Source organism: Amblyraja radiata, chromosome 16, assembly GCF_010909765.2.
Source record: "Amblyraja radiata isolate CabotCenter1 chromosome 16, sAmbRad1.1.pri, whole genome shotgun sequence".
NCBI classification, from domain to species: Eukaryota; Metazoa; Chordata; class Chondrichthyes; order Rajiformes; family Rajidae; genus Amblyraja; species Amblyraja radiata.
This window is the reverse complement of record NC_045971.1, coordinates 12,938,154-12,962,525: the sequence shown is the minus strand read 5'-3', so window position 1 is coordinate 12,962,525 and position 24,372 is coordinate 12,938,154. Positions and strand designations below refer to the sequence as shown.

General features: G+C 43.6%; 1 protein-coding gene across 1 annotated transcript in view; it reads right to left on the bottom strand.

The window, feature by feature from the left end:
- The window catches only part of itgb3 (integrin subunit beta 3), a 59,956-nt gene that overhangs the window by 34,748 nt on the left and 836 nt on the right, over nt 1-24,372 (bottom strand). Inside the window, exons 2-5 of the mRNA XM_033035108.1 lie at nt 15,132-15,211; nt 6,962-7,151; nt 3,029-3,281; nt 1,974-2,136 (exon numbers count right to left, since the gene is read on the bottom strand). Coding sequence (XP_032890999.1) covers nt 1,974-2,136; nt 3,029-3,281; nt 6,962-7,151; nt 15,132-15,211 — 686 coding nt within the window. The remainder of the gene's footprint in view (nt 1-1,973; nt 2,137-3,028; nt 3,282-6,961; nt 7,152-15,131; nt 15,212-24,372) is intronic.

Genomic DNA, 24,372 nt, shown 5'->3' with positions numbered 1-24,372 from the left:
TTTTGCTCGTGATTCCTGCATCTGCAGTTCCTCGTGTCTACAGACCAGAGTTGCAACTTGACTCCGAGATGACCATCACAGAGCATACGGAAGATAGACACGAAATGCTGGAGTAACACAGCGGGACGGGCAGCATCTCTGGAGAGAAGGAATGTGTGACGTTTCGGTTCGAGACCCTTCTTCAGAGTCTCGTCCCGAAACGTCACCCATTCCTTTTATCCAGATGCTGCCCGTCCAGTATTTTATGTCTGTCTCCAGTATTACTGTGTCTATCATCGGCGCAAACCAACATCTACAGTTCTTTCCGACACATTAGAGGATACCGTCTCGCCATCACTCGGATTACCCGCTTCATTTCCATAACGTTGCCACCTCTCTTTACTTTGCTTACTGAAGCCTGATCCTTGTCACACCCAGTGCTCTATCGCCCAGCCTCTCATCTTTCAATCGGGTTCGGCCAGGAAGAAACTGCAAATGCTGGATTAAAACGAAGATAGACACAACATGTAGCTCAGCGGGACAGGCAGCATATCAGAAGTGTCTCGATATCTCTGGAGAAAAAGAATAGGTGGCGATTCGAATCGGAACCCTTCTTCAGACATCCTAATCGGAATTGAGTCTGAAGATGTGTCTCGTCCCGAAACATCAGCTATTTTTCTCCAGAGATGCTGCTTGACTCGCTGAGTTACTCCAGCGTTTTGTGTCTGTCTTCGGTTTAAACCAGCATGTGCAGTTCACTCCTTACACGGGTCTCTGGAGAACATTGATTGGTAGCGTTCCGGACCCTGCTTCGGAAAGGCATCGATCGCTAGTCGGCGAGGAGTCCGAGCTGTATCTCTCAAAGAAGTACATGTGAAAATTTTCTCACGGACCATAAAAATGCGGGACCTTTCAGTAAAGTCCCTTTTAAAGTCCCTTTTAAAGATTATAGTTATTTTCTGGAATCTCATTAACATAACTCATGAATAAGTTGATGTCCATATGCGGATTCAAATCTTTATTTTTTAAATTCAATCCCACAGAAGACAATTTTTACTCACCTTCTGTCCCCTCTGTCCAGCTTCCGGGTTCACCGTTCGCAGGAGTTCCCATGGTAACCGCAAGAGTTATTACGGATATCGCACTGGCCACTACGTTCATATAATGTTGCAATGCTCAACCACAAGTGTACAAGTCACTCTTGGAGAAATTCAAACTTGCTTGAATTTTCTCCCGAGTCACCAAGTTACACGATTACCTGCCGTTAGCGCTACGGTGGTCCACGGTGGTCCACGAATGCCGTACTGTTATCGCACGAGGTTCCCACGATGTTAAACTCTGGTTAACTCTTGCATCAAGTCGCCCCGTGAAAAAGCCGCTTAACACTGCCTCAAGGATATGCAGTAGTAAGGCGAGACGAACTTTTCTTCCCAGAGACAACTGAAATTTAGTTCCACTAAAAGTAACTCCAGTTTTCATATCCAGTTAAAGAAAAGACAGATGAATGTGTTTGTAAATTAGGGAAGCAGTGCGGGAACATTAAAATGACCAATTAAGTATTTCCCCGCATGAGGCAGAAAGGCGTGAATTCGCTGTTTGGTTGTTTTGTTGACGTTTTAATAAATGTGTAATTTTTAATTTTATATGGTCAGATTGTTATTTTTTCATCATTGGTCTGAACCCTTGTAACCTACTTGTATTATAACACCCCGAGAGCTGAGAGTCAACAGGCCAAATGACCTCCTGCTCTTCTGTAAGGAAGAGTGAGATATATACAATATACAAGATGTTCTTCATCACTGGTCTGCCTAACTGAACGAGGGTGTGCGAGACTCTGAGAGGTAAGGGAGATGAGTTAAGGTAGAGATGTTAAGGGATGGAGTTGCAGCAGGAGAGATGGGAACAGCTAGGAGAGAGGTGCTTGGGAGAGGGGACGCCAGTATTGAGGTGAACATCTGCCAACATCTGCACGGGGATCACCTGGCTCCACTCACCTTGCACACCGAGACCTGGAGGACAGCATCCATCCCGCCTTCAGGTGTGTCTCGGTTTCTCGAGACCTGCTGTTTGATAACTTCCTCATTAAACCTGTTCACCTCCTCCGTGAGTTTCAGCACATTTTTAAATCCGAACACAGGCGAGCATGTACTGCCAAGGCTACAAAACAAAATATCAGAATCATCTCAATGAGCTTTGTACTTCGATCATGAATAAAGTCAAAGCCTTAAGGGCCTGTCCCACGAGCATGCGACTGCATGCGGCGAGCGCGACCAAACCGGAAGCGGGGGCCACGCGGAGGTCGAGTGACGTGAAGTTCGAGTGAAGTCCGCGGGAAGTCCGCGCTAGGCCCGTCGAGGTGCTGCGTACGGCCTCAATGTGGCTGCGGGCCGGAAGGCTGTTGCCGCGCGGAATTTTTGGACAGTGTCAGTTTTTCGGTGCCCCGCGCGATGTCGGTACCAGCTCCGCACAACTCCATACGGCTCCGGCGATCGAAGTGGGGCCGGCCCCGCGAGGCCGTACGGCTCAAGCGACCACGTTAGGTCGCGCTTGCCGCATGCAGTCGCATGCTCGTGGGACAGGCCCTTTATTCTACTCCTAGAACATATGAAGTCTACATACACTTGCATTTTACACATTACTACTAATTCAGCTTCTGTCTATTAAGCATGGGAGTGCAGTGCTTAAGTTACTGGAGTGCAGTCAATGTTCAGGATCACTGGTCTTGAAGCACGAGTTCAAATCCCACCTGGGGAGACAAGGAATTATTTCCACCCATATGGTGGAGAGTGTCTAGACCTCACTGCCTGAATAGCTGGTGGTGGTGGCATAAAACTGCGGCACATTCAAACACCACTTGGATGTGCATTTTGAGAGCTGTGATCTTGGTGGGGGGTGGGGGGCTATTTTGACTAGCACGGACATAATGTACTGAATGTTGTTGTAAACTTTGTAAGCTTTTATGTTCAGAATTTTAACTACAAATCTTATAAATATTTCAATGACTACACAGTGCTTTGGTGGATCCTAGGTTTACGTAAATACCAATTACCGGATACAAGGGTTCTTGATTTCTTCTGTTGTTGTCATATAGATGTACGGCGAGACTGGTTTATCCACATAAGCTCCAAAGCCCAGTCGCAGGTTGCTGGTCTGCTTGGCCATTTCTGTGGCCACCTTTGTGCCAAGCTGCTGGATAGTTTTCAAATCATCTTTCATGGAGAAGGAGACGTCCATCAAGTAGTAGATGTCGACAGGATAGTCCTCGACCTGGCGTGCGTGCACCGTGAATGACACGGATTCCCCTGCAAGTGGCGACAAAGGAGAAGTTTCTATAAAACACTGGAGTCCACATCCCCAACAAATTGTGGCACAGCTGATGATTTATGGATGGGTTGGAAAGGAATTGAGAGAGGATGCAAGGACTCTACAAAGTTGTGGCCCTGTCCCACGGTACGAGTTCATTCCAAGAGCTCTCCCGAGTTTAAATAAAATCAAACTCGTGGTAAACACGGAGAATGAACGTAGCGGGTACGACGGAGCTCGGGGACGTCTCTTAGCGGATCGTAACGCTAACAGCAGGTACTCGGGAAGACTCGCTAACGGCAGGTAAGCTCGGGAAGACTCGTGAAGATTTTTCAACATGTTGAAAAATGTCCACGAGAGCCCCGAGTACCAACGAGCGGCCATTACCGTAAACCTCCGAGTTCGAATCAGGGCAAACTCGGGAGAGCTCTTGGAATGAACTTGTACCGTGGGACAGGGCCATTACACAGAGAGATGCAGCACAGAACAAGCCCTTTGGAACCACTGAGTGGACTCCGTCAAACATCCATTTACCACATTAATCCCATATGTTATTGCCCTTGCATTCCATCAACTATCCACAGATTCTCCCACTCATCTCCGGACTGGTGGCAATTTAAAAGGCCAACTCGCCCACCAACCAGAGGGAATTCCACAACTAGAGCACCCATGGTCAGGATTGAACCAAGGACTCTGGCACCATGATGGTTCATCTCCACTAACACAGTGATGCCAAGCAGGAGATAAAAAGGTTACCATAATGGGCAAACATTTGGCAAATAGATGATATTGTGAGAAAATGCAAGTTTATCCACATTGGCTGGAAGGATTATTTTCCTTTGATTAATGCCATTGTTTAGGTGACCTGGTCATTTAAGGCATCGACTGGCTGCCAGTTCTACAGAAATGGACTTCTTCTGGGTGCTCTGGTTTCCTCCCACCTCCCAAGGGCATGCAAGTTGGCTAATTAGTTGGCCACTTAATTGCAGCCAGGGTGTGGGGCGAGCTACAGAATCTGAGGAGGGGTTGTGGGGAGAATAAAATGGGCTTAGTGTAGGATTAGTGTGGATGCATACTTGACGGATGGCATGGTGTGTGGCTCAATCACTCCAAGCACGTCCATAAGGCACTATGGGACAATTAGGGGGTTGTGAAGGGAGCCAGATACAGTCAGCTTCACACAAAACACAACAAGATTCCAGTACAGAGTGGATCTCTTTCTGGGCTGCCCCTATTAACAACTGACATGACTTCTCACTTTAGAAACAATTGAAGTCAGAATCGCAAGTCATTAAGATGTCAGCAGAGTGCAGGGCTGCTGAGGAATGATGGTTCAAACTGCACATCGTCCAGGGAGTCAGTCTGCAACAAATGGCATTTTCAACTGAGGAAGGAAGCGGTTTCAGTGGTAGCGGTTGTGTGTTTTATCTAGTCAGAACAATAAGCCGTGTTTAATTGTGGATAATAAATAAGCATTAATGAGTTGCTGTTCTTTATGAGCACAAAGTGTGTCCACTTAGTTCACGCTGTTCCAGGATTAACTGCAGTGTATTATTGTTATTGGCTGGAGTTAGGGCTAGTATTGAAGAAAATAGGAGAAGGAATGGGCCCCTTTTGCAACCACACTTCTGCCCACTATTCAATATGATCAAAGCAGACCTGATGGAGTAAATAAGATCAATGTCTCAAAATATGAAACCATCTTCAGCTGGATGATGTCTCATTGAATCTTCCCACTCCAAGTTGCTGCCTGGAATAGTACTCATTTCTTCTTCTTCTTCTTCTTCTTCTTCTTCTTCTTTCGTGTGGCGTGCACAGCCTAAAGTTGTAGGACAACTTGTTCTATTTGATCTTCCGTTTGTGCACGTCGAGTTGATTGCATTAGTCGAAACAGGGCGGACCACGTGAAGGGTGCGATCTTCCACCCCAGTACTCATTTGAAAATGATGGAAAGGTCACTTGACACCGATGTAATCTAATTTTAAATTTAGCTCCTTCCTCCTATGTCTCGAAACTCTTACAAAAATTAGGTTGTTTGAAAAAGTAATGGTGGAAATTTAAAAGGATCTTTTAGCTTTTACAGACCAGCTGCATTCCTACAAGCATTGACGGGAGGTACCTGTAGTTAGAGACAAGATGTCAAGTATCCCAGAGGCCTCTGGAAGGACACTGCCAGAGAGACAACAATTCAGCAACTACCATCACAAGTAGGCATGCTCAGAATTCAAAGCTCAGAGAAGATGGCGGCATGCTAGCGCAGCTGGTAGTGCTGCTGCCTCACAGCGCCAGAGATAAGGGTTTGATCCTAAACTTGCAAGCTGTCTGTGTGGAGTTTGTACGTTCTCCCTGTGACTGTGTGGGTTTACTTTGGGTGCTCCAGTTTCCTCCCACATCCCAAAGATGTGCAGGTTTGTAGGTTAACTGGCCCCTGCAAAATTGTCCCTAGTGCGTAGGGAGTGGATGAGAAAGTGGGATAACAGAACTAGAGAACTTGGTGATGGATGGTCAGCATGGACACAGAGGGCCAAAAGGCCCATTTCCATGCTGTGTTTCTAAACTAAACAAGACAACTTCCCACCAGCAGAATGGATCTAGTTAATTCATTCACATGGGTAGTGTTTGAGAAGCAGTGAGTACTGCCATTTAGTACAAGTGAGGATACACAGCAAATCAAATGCCACATTATTAGATGTCAGTGGTTTGCATGCATGCATAACTAACTGGAGAACCAATAAAGATTAAGTCGTACTTAATCTTGGTTTGAAGTATCTTTTTCGACACATCACTTGATACTCTATAGGGGTAATAGGATCAACAATTCATCATCCATTGTTAACCAAAAAGTTGAAAATAGCATGAAACCTAGAGGTAAAGAACACTATTGTACAGAGGGTCTGAAGATGGGTAGGAGTGCAAAAAAAAAAAAAAAATGATGATTAAAGCATTGATAAGGAAGAATTGGAGGACATGATAAAACTAGTTTAAAATCAAACGGTAAGAGCATTTAGTGAGGTGCTTCACAAAGGTTATGGTGATGACGGAAAACTAATGGGGCAGGAGATAGTATTTTAGCATGGAGAGAGGATTTGTTGTCTAACAAGTAACAGTGGGGGCAGAGATGGTCTTCCACTGGCTGGCACAATGTTATCAGTGGGATCGGTGCTAGTTCCCAATTGTTCTCCAATTTCTATAGATGACTTGGATGATTTGCTGAGAACACAAAGATAGGTTGGAGGGCAAGTTGAATGGAAGACATTAAGAAGTGACAATGATAGGCTGACTGAGTGAGTGGGCAACAATGTAGCAAATGGAGTATAATGTGGAAGGATATGAAACTGCCCATTTTGAGGGGAAACTTGGAAACAAAAATGATTTCAATGATGAGAGATCTCAAAGCAGAGTTCTGAAATACACAGGGATTGGGGTGCGCTAGAGCAGGATTTGCTCATGGGAACTAGGGGATGATAGGGTTTTGATTGATTGGATTAAACACACAATATGCTAGCATTTACACAATGAACGCTTCTGAACAGCAGGTCCATTTTACGAGGTGTCAGGTTGCGTAAAGGGTGCTGTGGGGCCATTCGCTGGAGGTGAGATACTGAGGAGAAGCAAGGGGGGGGGGGGGGGAAGAATCTGGAAGAAGGTGATCAGACGGAATTAGAGACATGCTCCATACCTCGGCGTAGGTTGATGCTGATCTTTTGAGGAGAGAATTGCACGGTTTTGCTCGATCCTTTCTCACTCAGAGGCAGATCCTGAAGAATTTTGAAGGAGCTCTGTGGAAATTCAGTCGCATTTTCTCTGCAACCCTTTATAATTAAATTCTCCTTTAGGTCACATCGCGAAGCACTGCCCTTTCCGAAATCCTGAAACAAATCACAAAACACTGTTGGGAACACGACCTAGCTTTCTTCTCAGGGACGAGAGGCTGAGTGGAATGAACACTATTAAATATCAGCGGTTCTGGTTCAGATAATGGAGCTTGGTGAACATTATTATTTAACCAAATAGTCAGCATTGCTCCTGTTGCCAGCTCAGAGTGGAGAGCGGTGGTAATGCTCCAAACGAGAGACTATCATTGTTAATTCTTCTACGTAGATTGGGCATTCCAATTAATATCACTCTGGACTATTCACACCTCATCAGAACATTGAACCTACAAATAGTATTGCATTAAGAACATGATCATGTTCTTGTGTAGGATGGAACTGCAGGTGTTGTAGGAAACAATTGCAGATGCCGGTTTAAATTGAAGGTAGACACAAAATGCTGGAGTAACTCAGCGGGACAGGCAGCATCTCTGGAGAGAAGGAATGGGTGACATTTCGAGTCGAGACCCTAATGTCCTAACAGTGTGACATTATAACAGATCGCCAGGAGCACTCATGGATCAAGTGCGTTTGTCACAGGTTCCGACAACAGATCAATTAACTCTTTACATGCAGCAGCTTAACAGGCCTGTAAATGCATCACACACAGATAAAAGTTTTTTTTTTAATGCAATAAACCAATAACCATACTACCCGTAAAATACATAAAGTCTTTGGTGCAAACCTAGTCCATCCATACAAGTTCATTGCCATTACAATCAGTGTCAGCAGAACAATTCTTCAGTCTGGTAAATTATAAATGCCTTTATTGAGAAGCTGAAGCATTATTCAATGCTTCTTCGTATGGGGAATCAGTGTTAAGACCACAGAATAATACAATAATTATCCTTATGTCTTCGGACTGTTTGAGCAAATTCTTGAAATGTACTAATACCTTCAAAATCTCTTCAAACTAGGCACATTGGAATTATTTCTTATCTGTCTTAGTTTCTTAGAATGAAGATATGTTTTAATTAAATGTAGCTATGCCAGCTAAGAATAATTTAACTAAAAATCTTTGGCTAAATCATTGCTTCCTGCTCAAGGAGGAGCTCACTGGTTGAAGGGTTTTGGTTTGCAATTCACCAGAGCAATCCTGAAAATCTCTTACATCGTCCCAATAACAATGACTATGACCTGCTTCTCGCATCTGAGAAGCCACCAGTTGTAGTTGGGACTGCTGGACTCGTCACCATGGACAAAATCCCCAACTTCCTTCCGTTCAGCAGATCATCCATCTTGGAACCATTATCTTCCTCTACTGGGATCACCATCAAGTCCAGCAGGAGGGCACAAACCCTCCACAGATTCCCCCAGAACATGTGCTAAACCTGTGCCACATTAATGCCACATTATTGACCAACTTGAGGCAGTACGTAATTGATGTCTTGATTTTAATTGGTTTCAATTGTTTGCTGGTGTTTCCAAGACTTTTAATTGTATGTGTTTAAGATTTCTAATTAACTTAAAAGAAATGCTTAGAAGAACACTCAGGCCTGACACAATCAGGAAAGCAGCACACAAACAGTGGACACACTGCCAGGGTTAGGCCAGAGGTCCAAGGTAAACTGTTTTTTTAAATTTTTATAATCAAATTTTTTTTTCAATTATTAAAAATTATATTTCCAATAAAACAAAACAGAACCCACCACTATAAACAAGACAAACAAAAATACCAAATAAACTACTATACAACTATGTTACAATCTTGTCAAGGATGCATTCAACCCCCCGCGATGCCCAGCGGTCCTGGAAACCCCCCAGGGTGCCCGTGGACAGGGAACCACCCGGGCACGGAAGTAATCCCAGAAAAGGGGCAGGCAGCCGGCTAGGGCATGGTAAACTGCTTCTTGGCTGCTATTAGCAACACATTGTGGCAACAAAATGTCGTCTTAACTGGCCCCAATAACCCCGAGGATCTAGTCTCACCTTTCTCAGCTATTCCATCTGCTCTACCAGGAATGAGTACGTCAATCTATGATGAGCGTTTGTCGGCACTGGACCGGTAAACACTGGAGTTTAGAAGAATGAGGGGGGACCTCATTGAAACATATAGAATAGTACAAGGCTTGGATAGAGTGGATGTGGAGAGGATGCTTCCATTAGTGGGAGAGACTAGGCCTAGAGGTCATAGCCTCAGAATTAAAGGACATTCTTTTAGGAAGGAGACGAGGAAACATTTCTTTAGTCAGAGGGTGGTGAATCTGTGGAATTTGTTGCCACAGAAGGCTGTGGAGACAGTCTATGGATATTTTTTAAGGCAGAAATAGATAGATTCTTGATTAGTACAGGTGTCAGAGGTTATGGAGAGAAGGCAGGAGAATGAGGTCGGGGGGAGATAGATCAGCCATGATTGAATGGCGGAGTAGACTTGATGGACCAAATGGCCTAATTTTACTCCTATTCCTTGTGACCTCTCCCGGCATCATTTTTCCACCACATTCAGACCCTCTTAAAGTCGGAGTCATTCAACAGCATCTAGAGAAGGCTGTTGTTGTTCATTCCATCAAGTATTTTTCCTGATAAGTATTCAATGATTAAAGCCAGACTTGTTTCCGTTTTAAAAACTATCAACATCTGCACTAGTTGTTCATCAATAAATGTTTATTACCAACGTACTATTTTACAATCTGGTCGTTTGAAATTCCAAGATAGCTATTTTGCACACTGCTAATCTCCCCTGGGATAAATAATCAGCTCTAGAATTTATAACCTGTCTACAATGTCTCAACATTTCTTTGAAGTATTGAGCGGACTTTGTCACTTGCTCTGTTTAGCATGCATGGATGCATCACCAGAGAACTTCAAAGCAAAGGTATTGAATCCGCTAGGCTTCTTCTAATTCATGCGTGGAGAGGAACTGCAGATGCTGGTTTATACCGAAGATAGACACAAAGTGCTGGAGTAACTCAGCGGGACAGGCTGCATTTCTGGAGAGATCTCCAGAGAAACTGCCCGACCTGTTGAGTTACTCCAGCACTTTGTGTCTATCTTTTTACAATTCATTCACTGAGTATGGATGTTGGTGGAACGGGCCTGATCTGTTATTCACACAAGGCACTCCTGAGAACGTTGCGAGGTCTGGGTGGGGGTGGGATTCTCCGTGGGCTATTTAAAGTCCGTGAGGTGAAGCATCTTGCGTAGTGCTCTTAAGTGAGCACTTTAATCCGTTCATGATGGAGGCAAGTTGAAGATGTGACTTTAAAAACAAACAGTCATCAGCAGAAAAGCTCTTCAGAAAGGTTAGTCTGAAATGCCAAAAGTGAGTTTAACTTTCTGATGTCACCTCAATTAGTGAAAACTTTGCCAGATGTACAGTAAAAAATACAAAAGTGCTGGAGGAACTCAGCAGATCATGCAGCATCTGTGGAGGGAATGGACAGGCACTGTTTTGGATCTGGATGCTTCTCCAGATCATAAAAATACTGTCACTCAGGCAATTTAGTGCCAATTATTCATAATATCTCTTCCTTACTCTCCTTCTATTACATTGAGATATTAGTGTATCAGATGGTCCAGCTTATAGGCATGATGTGCCAAGCAGTGCATCGGTAATAATTCAATTCTACCACAGAAAGGTCCTTATAGATGGGCAAGAAAAGAAAATAGTATGGACAATACTATACTGCCTGAAATGAAAACCTACTCAATGGTGAGATCCTGACTGAAGGTCTTCCAGCAGACACCGTTGTTTGAAGATGAAGTTGCCCCCTTGATACTTGACTGCATGGTGTTGAAAATACAGATGATCCTTTTACTGGAGGGGAATTAACCTCAAGCCCCTCACTCCCCCCACAGCCCAGGGGTACTTTAGTTTAAGTTAGTTTAGAGATACAGCGTGGAAACAGTTCCTTTGGCCCACCAAGTCCGCACCGACCGGCGATCCCCGCACATTTACACTATCCTACACATACTGGGAACAATTTACATTTATACCAAGCCAATTAACCTACAAACCTGTACGTCTTTGGAGTGTGGGAGGAAAGCAAAGATCTCGGAACGTACAAACTCCGCACAAACAGCACCCGTAGTCGGGATCTAACCCGGGCCTCGGGCACTGTAAGGCAGTAGCTCTACTGCCACGCCACCGTGTCGCCTGAAAGTCAAGAGTCATGAGTGTTCTATTGTCATGTGTCCCAGATAGAACAATTAAATTCTTACATAGAAACATAGAAATTAGGTGCAGGAGTAGGCCATTCGGCCCTTCGAGCCTGCACCGCCATTCAATATGATCATGGCTGATCATCCAACTCAGTATCCCGTACCTGCCTTCTCTCCATACCCTCTGATCCCCTTACCCACAAGGGCCACATCTAACTCCCTCTTAAATAGCCAATGAACTGGCCTCGACTACCCTCTGTGGCAGGGAGTTCCAGAGATTCACCACTCTCTGTGTGAAAAAAGTTCTTCTCATCTCGGTTTTAAAGGATTTCCCCCTTATCCTTAAGCTGTGACCCCTTGTCCTGGACTTCCCCAACATCGGGAGCAATCTTCCTGCATCTAGCCTGTCCAACCCCTTAAGAATTTTGTAAGTTTCTATAAGATCCCCTCTCAATCTCCTAAATTCTAGAGAGTATAAACCAAGTCTATCCAGTCTTTCTTCATAAGACAGTCCTGACATCCCAGGAATCAGTCTGGTGAACCTTCTCTGCACTCCCTCTATGGCAATAATGTCCTTCCTCAGATTTGGAGACCAAAACTGTACGCAATACTCCAGGTGTGGTCTCACCAAGACCCTGTACAACTGCAGTAGAACCTCCCTGCTCCTATACTCAAATCCTTTTGCTATGAAAGCTAACATACCATTCGCTTTCTTCACTGCCTGCTGCACCTGCATGCCCACTTTCAATGACTGGTGTACCATGACACCCAGGTCTCGCTGCATCTCCCCTTTTCCTAGTCGGCCACCATTTAGATAATAGTCTGCTTTCCTGTTTTTGCCACCAAAATGGATAACCTCACATTTATCCACATTATACTGCATCTGCCAAACATTTGCCCACTCACCCAGCCTATCCAAGTCACCTTGCAGTCTCCTAGCATCCTCCTCACAGCTAACACTGCCCCCCAGCTTAGTGTCATCCGCAAACTTGGAGATATTGCCTTCAATTCCCTCATCCAGATCATTAATATATATTGTAAATAGCTGGGGTCCCAGCACTGAACCTTGCGGTACCCCACTAGTCACTGCCTGCCATTGTGAAAAGGACCCGTTTACTCCTACTCTTTGCTTCCTGTTTGCCAGCCAGTTCTCTATCCACATCAATACTGAACCCCCAATGCCGTGTGCTTTAAGTTTGTAAGCTAATGTCTTATGTGGGACCTTGTCGAAAGCCTTCTGGAAGTCCAGATACTCCACATCCACTGGTTCTCCCCTATCCACGCTACTAGTTACATCCTCAAAAAATTCTATAAGATTCGTCAGACATGATTTACCTTTTGTAAATCCATGCTGACTTTGTCCAATGATTTCACCACTTTCCAAATGTGCTGCTATCCCATCTTTAATAACTGACTCTAGCAGTTTCCCCACTACCGATGTTAGACTAACTGGTCTGTAATTCCCCGTTTTCTCTCTCCCTCCCTTTTTAAAAAGTGGGGTTACGTTTGCTACCCGCCAATCCTCAGGAACTACTCCAGAATCTAAAGAGTTTTGAAAGATTATTACTAATGCATCCACTATTTCTGGAGCTACTTCCTCAAGTACTCTGGGATGCAGCCTATCTGGCCCTGGGGATTTATCGGCCTTTAATCCATTTAATTTACCCAACACCACTTCCCGGCTAACCTGGATTTCACTCAATTCCTCCAACTCCTTTGACCCGCGGTCCCCTGCTATTTCCGGCAGATTATTTATGTCTTCCTTAGTGAAGACGGAACCAAAGTAGTTATTCAATTGGTCCGCCATATCCTTGTTCCCCATGATCAACTCACCTGTTTCTGACTGCAAGGGACCTACATTTGTTTTAACTAATCTCTTTCTTTTCACATATCTATAAAAACCTTTGCAGTCACTTTTTATGTTCCCTGCCAGTTTTCTTTCATAATCTATTTTTCCTTTCCTAATTAAGCCCTTTGTCCTCCTCTGCTGGTCTCTGAATTTCTCCCAGTCCTCCGGTATGCTGCTTTTTCTGGCTAATTTGTACGCATCATCCTTCGCTTTGATACTATCCCTGATTTCCCTTGTTATCCACGGATGCACTACCTTCCCTGATTTATTCTTTTGCCAAACTGGGATGAACAATTTTTGTAGTTCATCCATGCAGTCTTTAAATGTCTTCCATTGCATATCCACCGTCAACCCTTTTAGAATTAATTGCCAGTCAATCTTGGCCAATTCACGTCTCATACCATATTTAAGTTCAGAACCATTGTTTCTGAATTAATAATGTCACTCTCCATCCTAATGAAGAACTCAACCATATTATGGTCACTCTTGCCCAAGGGGGCACGTACAACAAGACTGCTAACTAACCCTTCCTCATTACTCAATACCCAGTCTAAAATAGCCTGCTCTCTCGTTGGTTCCTCTACATGTTGATTTAGATAACTATCCCACATACATTCCAAAAAATCCTCTTCCTCAGCACCCCTGCCAATTTGATTCACCCAATCTATATGTAGATTGAAGTCACCCATTATAACGGTTTTGCCTTTGTCGCACGCATTTCTAATTTCCTTTTGATACCATCTCCAACTTCACTACTACTGTTAGGTGGCCTGTACACAACACCCACCAGCGTTTTCTGCCCCTTAGTGCAGCACAACAGAATATGTTAACATAGTACACTGGAACAATATAATATACGAGAGAGAAAACAAAACTTCACCACACACACCCACCCACACCCACCCACACCCACACCCACACCCACACACACCCACACACACCCACATTTATATATTTTACTGTGATTAGTGGTCCCATCCCCTGGTATCTCCAGGCCTGACAGCACTCTCATTCGGCATCATTTTCTCTTTTATTTCACTTCCCTGAATCTCATCAATCTGCTTAATCCTCAGTAAACAACAGTTGCCACCCGTCAGCCTCATTTTCTTCCTCCTCCTCATTACAAATCCCCGAGTGATTTCTAAAGTATGAGGTGCAAGCAAATGTGATGACCGGATAATTATTTTTAAAAATGTGTGTGCCCCGTGGATTTGCAATGTCTTGCTCAATATCCAGGCTCTTAATTCACTCACAGTTGTTTACATGTCTGGCAGAGACGGGGAACTAGAGCTAAAGAAAAACATGGAAAATTCCTCTCTAACTCCACCGATGCAATCAAAACTGGTCCAGAAGACCAATCTTTATTACAGGTATATACAGTAAGAAAGATGTCCGTCCGCAGCAGAAATAGATCCACTCAGCATTCACACCACAAGCTCCAGAGTAACTGAATGAACCTTGATGCCCAATCTTATCCCCAGAATGGGGGAAGTCATACATATAAACATATATAATCAGGCAGAACTACATACAGTATATTACACCAAGTGCCAGAGTAACTCAGTCAGTTAGATATAATCTTTGGAGAACACGTGTAGGTGACATTTTAGGTCGGGGCCCTTCTACAGTCTGAACATCTATTCATATTCTCCAGAGATGCTGCCTGATCCGCTGAATCACTTCAGCATTTTGTGTCCTTTATTTACAATCAAGCATTTGCAACCGAAACAACCATTAATAATTTTTTGCACCAAATGCAGAAAATGTTGACTAAACTCAGTTTGACAGGCAATATCATCTATGGAAAGAGAAACAGAATTAGTTCTTCAGGTCAAGGTCTACTAATATAGTTTCTCTTACCACAGACATTGCCGGAATTGATGAGTTTTGCATTCACCAGCAGTGTTTTAGTTTTCATTCAGCAATTTTTCATTGACTGTGGCCACACAACCCACAGTTAAATGATACGTGAAACTGTGCAGATATACTCAAAGGCAGGATGGCGAGATCTTGATCGTGAGACTTACCTCTTGTGAACACCAGGCACAGTACGGCTCTATCTCCAGGCATGTCGCACATGTCAGTGCTCCTTTGCACATATTGCTACCTGAAAAATAGATAAGAAATTTCCTATATAAACATACATATTCTGGCACACGTATACTCATTATGTACATATAAATAAATTCTTCCTTTTGGATTTATCCTGGGAAGAAAATGTATCCATTGCCACAAGCCATAAAATGGCAGAAGTGACATCCAAGGAAATCCTAAATGCAACTGATGTGTGTTTTGAGCAACTGACTGGGCTCAAGGCCAATCCCCTGACCCACCCACCACCCGTAGGCCCAACCTCTGATCCCCCATCAAAGTCCAACCTCTGACCCTCACCATAAGGCCATAAGGACCCCCTGGTCCACCACACCAGGCCCAACCCCTGGTCCACCAGCAGATGGCACAACCCCTGACCCCCATCACATGGCCTGACCTCTGACACTACCACATGGCCTAAACATGTGATCCCCCTCTACAAGGCCCAAACTCTCATCTCACCTCCAACCAGAAGTCCCAAAGCTCCACTCACTACTACGAGGCTTAAAGCTCTAATCATTCAAACCCTGTCCAATGACTGATCCAAAGCTCCCCTGTGTACAAATCTCATCTCCAAATAGCTAATCCAAGGCCTTTCAGACTTCCATCACCGACAGTCCGAATGTGAGAGCACTCGAGGCCCAGAGCCTTGCGAATTGCTGAAGTTTTCCGTGGTTCACCCATGACTAGAGCAGTTGCTGATCACAACTCTAAAGCCATAATTTACATTTGTAGGGTGCAGTACCATCTAATATTTCCTGCATGACAGAGCCAAGGATCATTAACATAAAATCTGGAGTGGATAGTTTAGCCAACAGACTTTAATTCCTTTCAGGGGGCTTGAGAAGAACAAAATTCTGTAAGTATATCCTTAGATCCTATATATAAGCTCTCTGGTTTTACCACGTGAAGTATGTCGACAACCAGTCAAATATGTCCTCAACATTTCTGGAAGTATCAATAAACGTACGGCATGGTGTCGCAGCCATAGAGTTGCTTCCTTACAGCGCCAGAAAACCCGGGTTCTATCCTGACTACGGGCGCTGTCTGTACAAATTTTGTACGTTCTCCCAGTGGCCTGCGTAGGTTTGCTCCGGTATCCTCCCAAACTTCAAAGGCGTACAGGTTTGTAGGTTAGTTGGCTTGGTATAATTGTAAATTGTCCCTAGTGTGTGTAGGATGCTGTTCAGTGTGTGGGGATCGCTGGTCGGTGCGGACTTGGTGGGCCGAAAGGCCTGTTTCTGCACTGTATCTCTAAAACTAAACATTCGTAGCTTGGTGCTAAATTGGCACCCTATCCAGCCCCACCCATCTGGCAGATAAAAACTGTTCCATTCGACACAGCCCAGCAGACAAATCTTTAACTGAGAATATTGTTGAACAGAAATATTGCTCATTTTTTATATTCTAATCCAGTGATTCCAAAGGGGCCATGGCAAATTTCAGGGGGGGCACAGAAAAATTTGGGGATTTAGGGGGCCACAGGTTCAATGAAGGGGGCTACTTTTTTTCCCGCTAATAATGTTAGGGGGGGCCACAGAAAAATTAAAGAGCCCAAGGGGGCCATGAACTAAAAAAGGTTGGGAACCACTGTTCTAATCTAAGATGACTGTGCAATATGAACAGTACAGCTCTAATGATCCTGTTCAGAAGACTACGGAGGTCATATCGTGTTTTGCAGGGAACTGGAATATACAGCTTGTGCTCATTCAGATCAAAAATTCCTGCACTGAAGGCCACTTGAAGATAAGTCTGAGGAATTTATTTCCGATTATTCAACATTTTTTCTCTCAAGAAAACTCGGTTGACGAGTTATTACTACCCAAGTTCCTGCTCTTATACGCTCCTCGTGCTCCCACATGCCTTCTGACACCTGTCTAATTCCATGCTTGCTGGCAGTCATCGTTTGATTTAACCTCTTCATTGCCAGTGGGGCTGTGGAAGTTCCTGCTTGCACGGAAAACTCTCTTGAAGCAATATTGATCATTGATACCCTGAGCACGCGGTTTTAATACTTTCTTACAATAAAGGAGGAGGTCATTTGGCCCACCAACTCCATGCTAGCTCCCTGTAACCCATCGTCTCACACATGCCTTTCAACCCCATTCTGGTTCTCCTGCCACTCTCTACACAATCCCTAATTAAACTGCCTTCAACCACCACACCTTTGGGACGTGGTAAGTCAGAAGCCAGAGCACCAGGAGGAAGCCGATATTATCACAGGGAGTATGTTTAGTTTAGTTTTATTTTGTTATTGCCATATGCATTGAGATACAGTGAAAATAATTGTTATGCATGCTATCCAGGAAAATCATACCATACTCAAGTACATCTGGTACTGCAAAAGTGAAAATAAACAGGGTGTACAAATTCCACACAGATGGCACATGAGATTAAATGTGAGCCTGGGCCACTGGAGCTGAGAGGCAACAATAGGAACTTTGCAACCCCAACTCCCTCCCACAATCAGCGGGCAGCGAAAGCTGGTGGCACAGAAAGAATTATCTAAATGAACATCACCCAGAGGCTCGTGCCTGGCACCCGGGACACTGTCAACAACCACGTGAGAAGCAAGTGTGACAGACACTCAGAGTGAAACAGAAGTTATTAATACTAAATTAGATCCCGACTCAAAACTAATAATACTTGGCATATCTAACACTCACAACAAGCCAAAGAGACTTCCTTGACTACAGTATAATAACTGGGAAAACATTTGTAATACTAAAATTTTGGAAAGGCCCTATAACCCCCACAATTAATATATGGAATATTGAAATGTCGGAGACCCTACACCTGGAAAGAATCAGCTTTGTCCTAATGGACAAATAAGAACTTTTTGTTAGAATATGGTCTCCATTCATTGACTATTTGAAGGGGTAGATCGGTCCAGCACGGGAACCTAACCCAAGCTTGAACTCAGGATTAGATGAAAAGTTATACTTTATAATCCGCTAACCTCTCCAAAGATGTATTATTAGTAAACCATTCCATTATTTTTTTCACCTTGACATTTGTGTTTTTTTCCCTCTTACTTCCTATCTTTTTTAAAAAAAAGCTAGAAGCAGAACCAATCCACAATTGATAATATTAATAATGTACGACTGATATACATGAAATGTTTATAATATGTGTGTTGCTTCTAATAAAATATTTGTAAAAAAATGAATGAAACAGAAAGTGTTCTTCCCCAGCACCTGAGAAGAAGGGTCTCGACCCGAAACGTCACCCATTCCTTCTCTCCAGAGATGCTGCCCGTCACGCTGGGTTACTGCAGCATTTTATGTCCAGCTGACAAAAGGCACTGCGGGACAGGCAGCATCTCTGGAGAGAAGGAATGGGTGACGTTTCAGGTCGAGACCCTTCTGCAGTATGGTGCAGATGTTGCCTGTCCTGCTGAGTTCCTCCAGCTTTTTGTGTCGATCTTCAGTTTAAACCAGCATCTGCAGTTCTTTCTTACACAAGGCACTGTGATATGGAGAGGTAAATAGAACATCTTAGTATTTGTGCTGGTTCCACAGTGCCTGTCAGACTGGATAAGCCTCCTGGTCAGGTTCAAGAATTGGAGCTTGAATTCACCCACTAAGGTTTTGCTTGGACATCCTTATTCCCCTGTCCCACTTAGGAAACCTGAACGGAAATCTCTGGAGACTTTGTACCCCACCCAAGGTTTCCGTGCGGTTCCCGGAGGTTGCAGGTAGTGGAAGCAGGTAGGGAGACTGACAAAAACCTCCGGGAACCGCACGGAAACCTTGGGTGGGGCGCAAAGTCTCCAGAGGTTTCCGTTCAGGTTTCCTAAGTGGGACAGGGGCTTTAAGTGATTAAGCTGTGTCAAGTCCAGCTTGAAAGGGTTCAGCGAAGATTTATGAGGATATTGTCAGGACTAGAGGGTGTGAGCTGCAGGGAGAGGTTAAGTAGGCTGGGTATCTCTATTCCTTGGAACGGAGGAGGATGAGGGGGCATCTTATAGAGGTGCATAAAATCATGAGTGGAGTAGGTCAGGTAGATGCAGAGTCTCTTGTCCAGAGTAGGGGAATTGAGGACCAGAGGACATCGGATTATGGTGAAGGGGAAAAGTTTGAATAGGAATCTGAGGGGTCATGTTTTCACACAAAGGGTGATGGGTGTATGGAACAAGCTGCCAGAGGAGGTAGTTGAAGCTGGGACTATCCCAACGTTTAAGAAACAGTTAGACAGGTACATGGATAGGACAGGTTTGGAGGGATATGGACCAAACGCAGGCGGGTGGGACTAGTGTAGCTGGGACAATGTTGGCTGTGGGCAAGTGGGGCCGAAGGGCCTGTTTCCACACTGTATCACTCTATAACAATATTAACTGGTAACGGTTGCTAGGACTGCAGGAATTTACTGCATTGTCTTGTGGTTTTGTTCTGTGACCATCTTATCATTAAAATCAACAAGATACTTTTAGCATCATTTAACATAGACAAAGTTCAGACGCTTCACAGAATTTCAACAACAAAAACTGATAGATGAGTGACTTCGCCAACGTGTTGGGCTTCAGGAAAAGTCGAGGAGAGGGGTAGTTGAGAGGGACAGAGTTTAACAGCCACCGCCGTCTGGGTTCCATCCTGGCCTTGTGTGCTGCCTGTGTGGAGTTTGTACCATCTCTCTGTGACCGCACGGGTCTCCTCTGGGTGCCCTAGCTCCCTTATCCCCTCCCCTCCCCATCCCCCACCCCAACCCAAAGGCATGCAGATCCAAGAAAGAGATTGGACTTTACCTTGCACTAAACGTTATTCAAGTTATTCCCTTTATCATGTATCTGTACACTCGACGGCGCGATTGTAATCATGTATTGTCTTTCTGCTGACAGGTTAGCATGCAATAAAACCTTTTCACTGTACCTCAGTACATGTGACAATAAACCAAACTCAATCTCTACTCAAATCAAAGAGAGGGGGATCAGGACTGATGGGATTGCTCTGAACTACCAGTGACTCAATGGGCCAAATGGCCTCCTTCAACATCATAAGAGTTAGAATGTAGGTTAGACCCACGTGAAGGCCAACACTGGGACAAGGATAGGGTGGGTGCTAGTCAGGAGAAAGAAAAGCACTGGGTAGGTAGGGGGCTGGTATGTTGTAGGGCGAGATAAGTTCCCACTAGGAGGCACAAGATCATGTGAGGGTTTATACAGAAGAACAATAATTTTAAACCCAAGAAATCATAATAGTCAGGACGAGCAAAAGTCCCAGAACATTTCTAGAGTGGAGTGGGGACAGCTGAGATTGTGGGGCAGTATTGGGTGTGGGAATTTGCACTCAGTTTTCAGTATCATATAAAGACATCACTTCCCTATCTTACAAAGTACACAACAAAAATAACCAGAAGGCAACATTTTGTCACATTATAATACTGAAACATGCCAGAACGAAGGTTCCCCCCCCCCACCCACACAGTATCTGTACTTCTCTTCAAAAAACCTGCACTCTGCTCATTTCCACCCCTATGGTCACAGTAAAGTATCCTTTATTGTCATTCAGACATTTCAGTCTGAACGAAAATTGCGAACCTTGCAGTCATAACATAGAATAAAATAACAAAGCACACACTAACACAGTTTAACATCCACCACAGTGAGTCTACCAGGCCCCTCCTCACTGTGATGGAAGGCAAATGTCTTAAAACCCTCCCAGCTGGGATAGATGCTGAGAGAATGGGCTCTGGTGTTGAATGCAGGTAGCAAACTTCACGCTAGGAGGCTGTCCATCTAATGCCATGGGATTACAATCTCGCATTGTATCCAAGCTTGGCAAGACCCTTCATGTATTTTCACAGAAGTGTTACACAAGTTATCTTTCTTTGCCTACAGTTTTTTTTTCTTTGCAAGAATTTAAACAGAGATGGCAGGAGCAAGTAGTTACTCTCCCGGGTAGCAAAATAAACTCTTCTGCTACATTTGAGGCAAGTTGTGGCTATGAGATAACAGTTCCTTGTGTTCAGTGCACCTCTTACCAAAATTAAAGTGGTGCATAAGCTGAAATGGGAAGTTTAAAGATCATTTTTATATCCATTATTTTATTCTCTGCACTGTTTGTTGAAACACGCCAGAATTCAGACACTGCAGATCTGTAAAGATGGAATTACCCCCAGGGAACAAATACCGAGTGACTAACTCTTCCCCCTCTGACCCGACTGAGAAAATTGTCAGCTCCCGTAAGTTCTAGAACAGTCTGCCATTTCAGGATGACAATCGCTGCAGAATAACATCCGTCTCTCCGAGTTAACAACGGGTCTTTCAAACAGCAATCCTGTTTTTGGCACTCGTGTGTTCAATCCTTAAATCCCTCCACTATTCATCCAATATCACTTTGCACAGCGGCATTTAATGCTATCAAGTACTGCATTCCAAACTCTGGAATTCTTCCACACCCTATTCTTCCACACTGGGTGCCACAGTGGAGCAGCTGGGAGAGCTGCCGTCTTACAGCACCAGAAATCTGGGTTCAAACCTGACCCCAGGTGCTGTCTGTGTGAAGTTTGCACATTCCCCCTGTGACAGCGTGGGTTTCCTACGGGTGCTCCGGTTTCCTGCAACTTCCCAAAGATGTGTGGGTTTGTAGGTTAATTGGCCTCTGTAAATTGTTCTTGGTATGTATATGGAGTGGATGAGAAAGCGGGATAACATAGAACTAGTGTGAACAGGTGATCGATGGACTTGGTGGGCCACAGGGTCTGCTTCCATGCTGAATCCCTAAACTACTCGCACCCTTTCCAGAACTTGACACCATATTCTAGCTGAGTTTGAACTGTTTCTGCAAGTTCAGCTTTTGTGCTCTGTCCCTCTTGTTTATAAAGCCCAGGTTTATACAGCACACTAAACAAATTCCTTTGTTAACCTGCACCATTATAGTTATCTCTCTCCTAAAAGGAGCCATTTAGCAAGTATAATTCCTCTTGACTCTGTTCATTAAAATATAGTGTATCGCATTCTCCCGTTTTTAATTTCAACCGCTTTGTGTTGGTCTATTCCCTCAGCATGCCTGTATTTAAAAAAAAATAATGCAATCTTCCTCAATTTTCAAACTTCCCCAGACTCACAGCTGATCTCCCACCATTTCTGTCATCATAAGATCCTCCAAACCTCTGCTGTCCATGTCCTACTCGTATCAAGGTCCAGTTATGGAACACCTTGATTTTAAAATATTTAGAGATCAACAAACCTCAATGTCAGAATACCTGAAAAAAATATTCATAATAAAAAACACTCTGCAGGTCGGGCAGTGTTAGTTGAATGAGAAACGAAGTAGATCTAAACCATTAACTCGGTTTCTCTCTCCACAGAAGCTATCCAACCTGCTGAGCATTTCCATAATGTCCTGTTTTTTATTTTACAATTCTTTCCCTGTATCAAATCCTTCTATGCGCTCCCCCTGTGATCTCCTCCATTGCTATAATTCCGAGATGGCCGTACTTCTCCGATACTGGCCTCTTGTAATTCCCAGAATTTAATCATCGCGCCAGTGGGACCAATGTCTTCAGGTTTCTAGGTCCTCATTTCAGGAATTTTGTTCCCAAATGTTCCCCTGAATTTCTAGCTCCCCAACCTCATTAAATCCCATCTCACTGGCCAAACCCCTTGCTATTGACACAAATATCTCTTTGGCTGGCCCATTTTTTTACATTTATGAATATTCATTGATTCACTGCAACAAAACAGGCCCTTCGGCCCAGCTCGTTCATGAAGGTATGTTGCAAAACGTACCTGAAGCGTCGCTGAAAATCTGTCCCAGCCCGTGTGCGCAATTTTGGCGCCGTTTAGAGGGGGCCAGGTTTAAAACGCGATTTTCCCTAGGCTGTTCAAATCGAGCTTGTTCAGCCTAGTTAATTATTAACCGAAAATCGCTGGAAGATTCTGTCGCTTGAGGAGATTATAGTTTTAAGGGGCTTATTTAATTGTTATATAGGTTAAAAATTAACCTCTAAACCCGCGACGCCGACAATGGGCAGGATCTCCTACAGGGGAAAACGGAAGGTAGGCTGTTTATTTTTACGTTAAAAAGGGCTTCTTAAGATCATTTTACAAACTTTAATGTTGTGAATAGCTAATTTGGGCCCATTGTATCCCGCAGTATTTTTCTGGGCATTCGGGGGCACAAATCTACGCAATGTGAACGTTCTAAACCAGCGCGTCCCGAAAGTGATTTTAAATGCCATTAACGTACAGCAATTGAAACACTAAATTCCTTCCATTTGGCCTATAAATAATGTAAATGAGATTTAAAATCATGTTTTATTGTGAATTATTTGTGAATATTATTGGACACTTTAGGCTATTAAAAATGTTAATCATTTCTTAAGCAATGGAACGATGTTTAGATCTAGTAATGAAGTCTGAAATTAGCTACAATTAGGTAACTAACTAATTATATGCTTTAATTTCAGGTCATCCAAGTAAGATTATTTTTATATTTGTTTCAGAATGCTTCAATCTATGATAACTGAAAATTTTCATTCAGTTCTCTTAATTTTAAGAAGTTATGGGCTTTTTGACTGTCACGATCACAGCTTTTTTTTTTATGTCCATAGAACATCAATAGAAAAAACAAGATGCCTAATTGCCGAGTATGAAAATGGCCTACAATTTTAAATACTGAGATATTGAAAGTGAATTAGGGGTCAAATTAAACATTTTTAGTGCTTTATCTGATGGGATAAATGCAGACTTGATTTTTTAAATCTCAAAATTTTGTAACATTGCTTAGCTAGTTCATGCCGACAAGATGATTTGTATCCCTAATCCCTTTGCCTACCGTTTGGCCCTTCCAAATAAACCTTTTGCATCCAGGTTTTTTTTTCCACACTTAAAATACTGCAGACGAATGCAATGAAAACTTTTAAACTAGTTGTTCCGCTCCCATCTGAAATATGCCATATCAACCCCACACCCAATAAATGTGTATAAAAAACAGCCGGGTTGCTAAATCTAATTTAAATTCAAAATATGTGAATTTAATTCATGCAACTGGTTCTAAACTTAAAACACCTGATTTGGTGTTCAATTCAGCAAAAAAAAAAGCATATTTCCAATACGGCTTGTGTTTAAGAAGGACTGCAGTGCTGGGAAAATCGAAGGTAAACAAAGATGCTGGAGAAATCAGCGGGTGCAGGCAGCATCTTGGAGCGAAGAGAAATAGGCAACGTTCGGGCCGA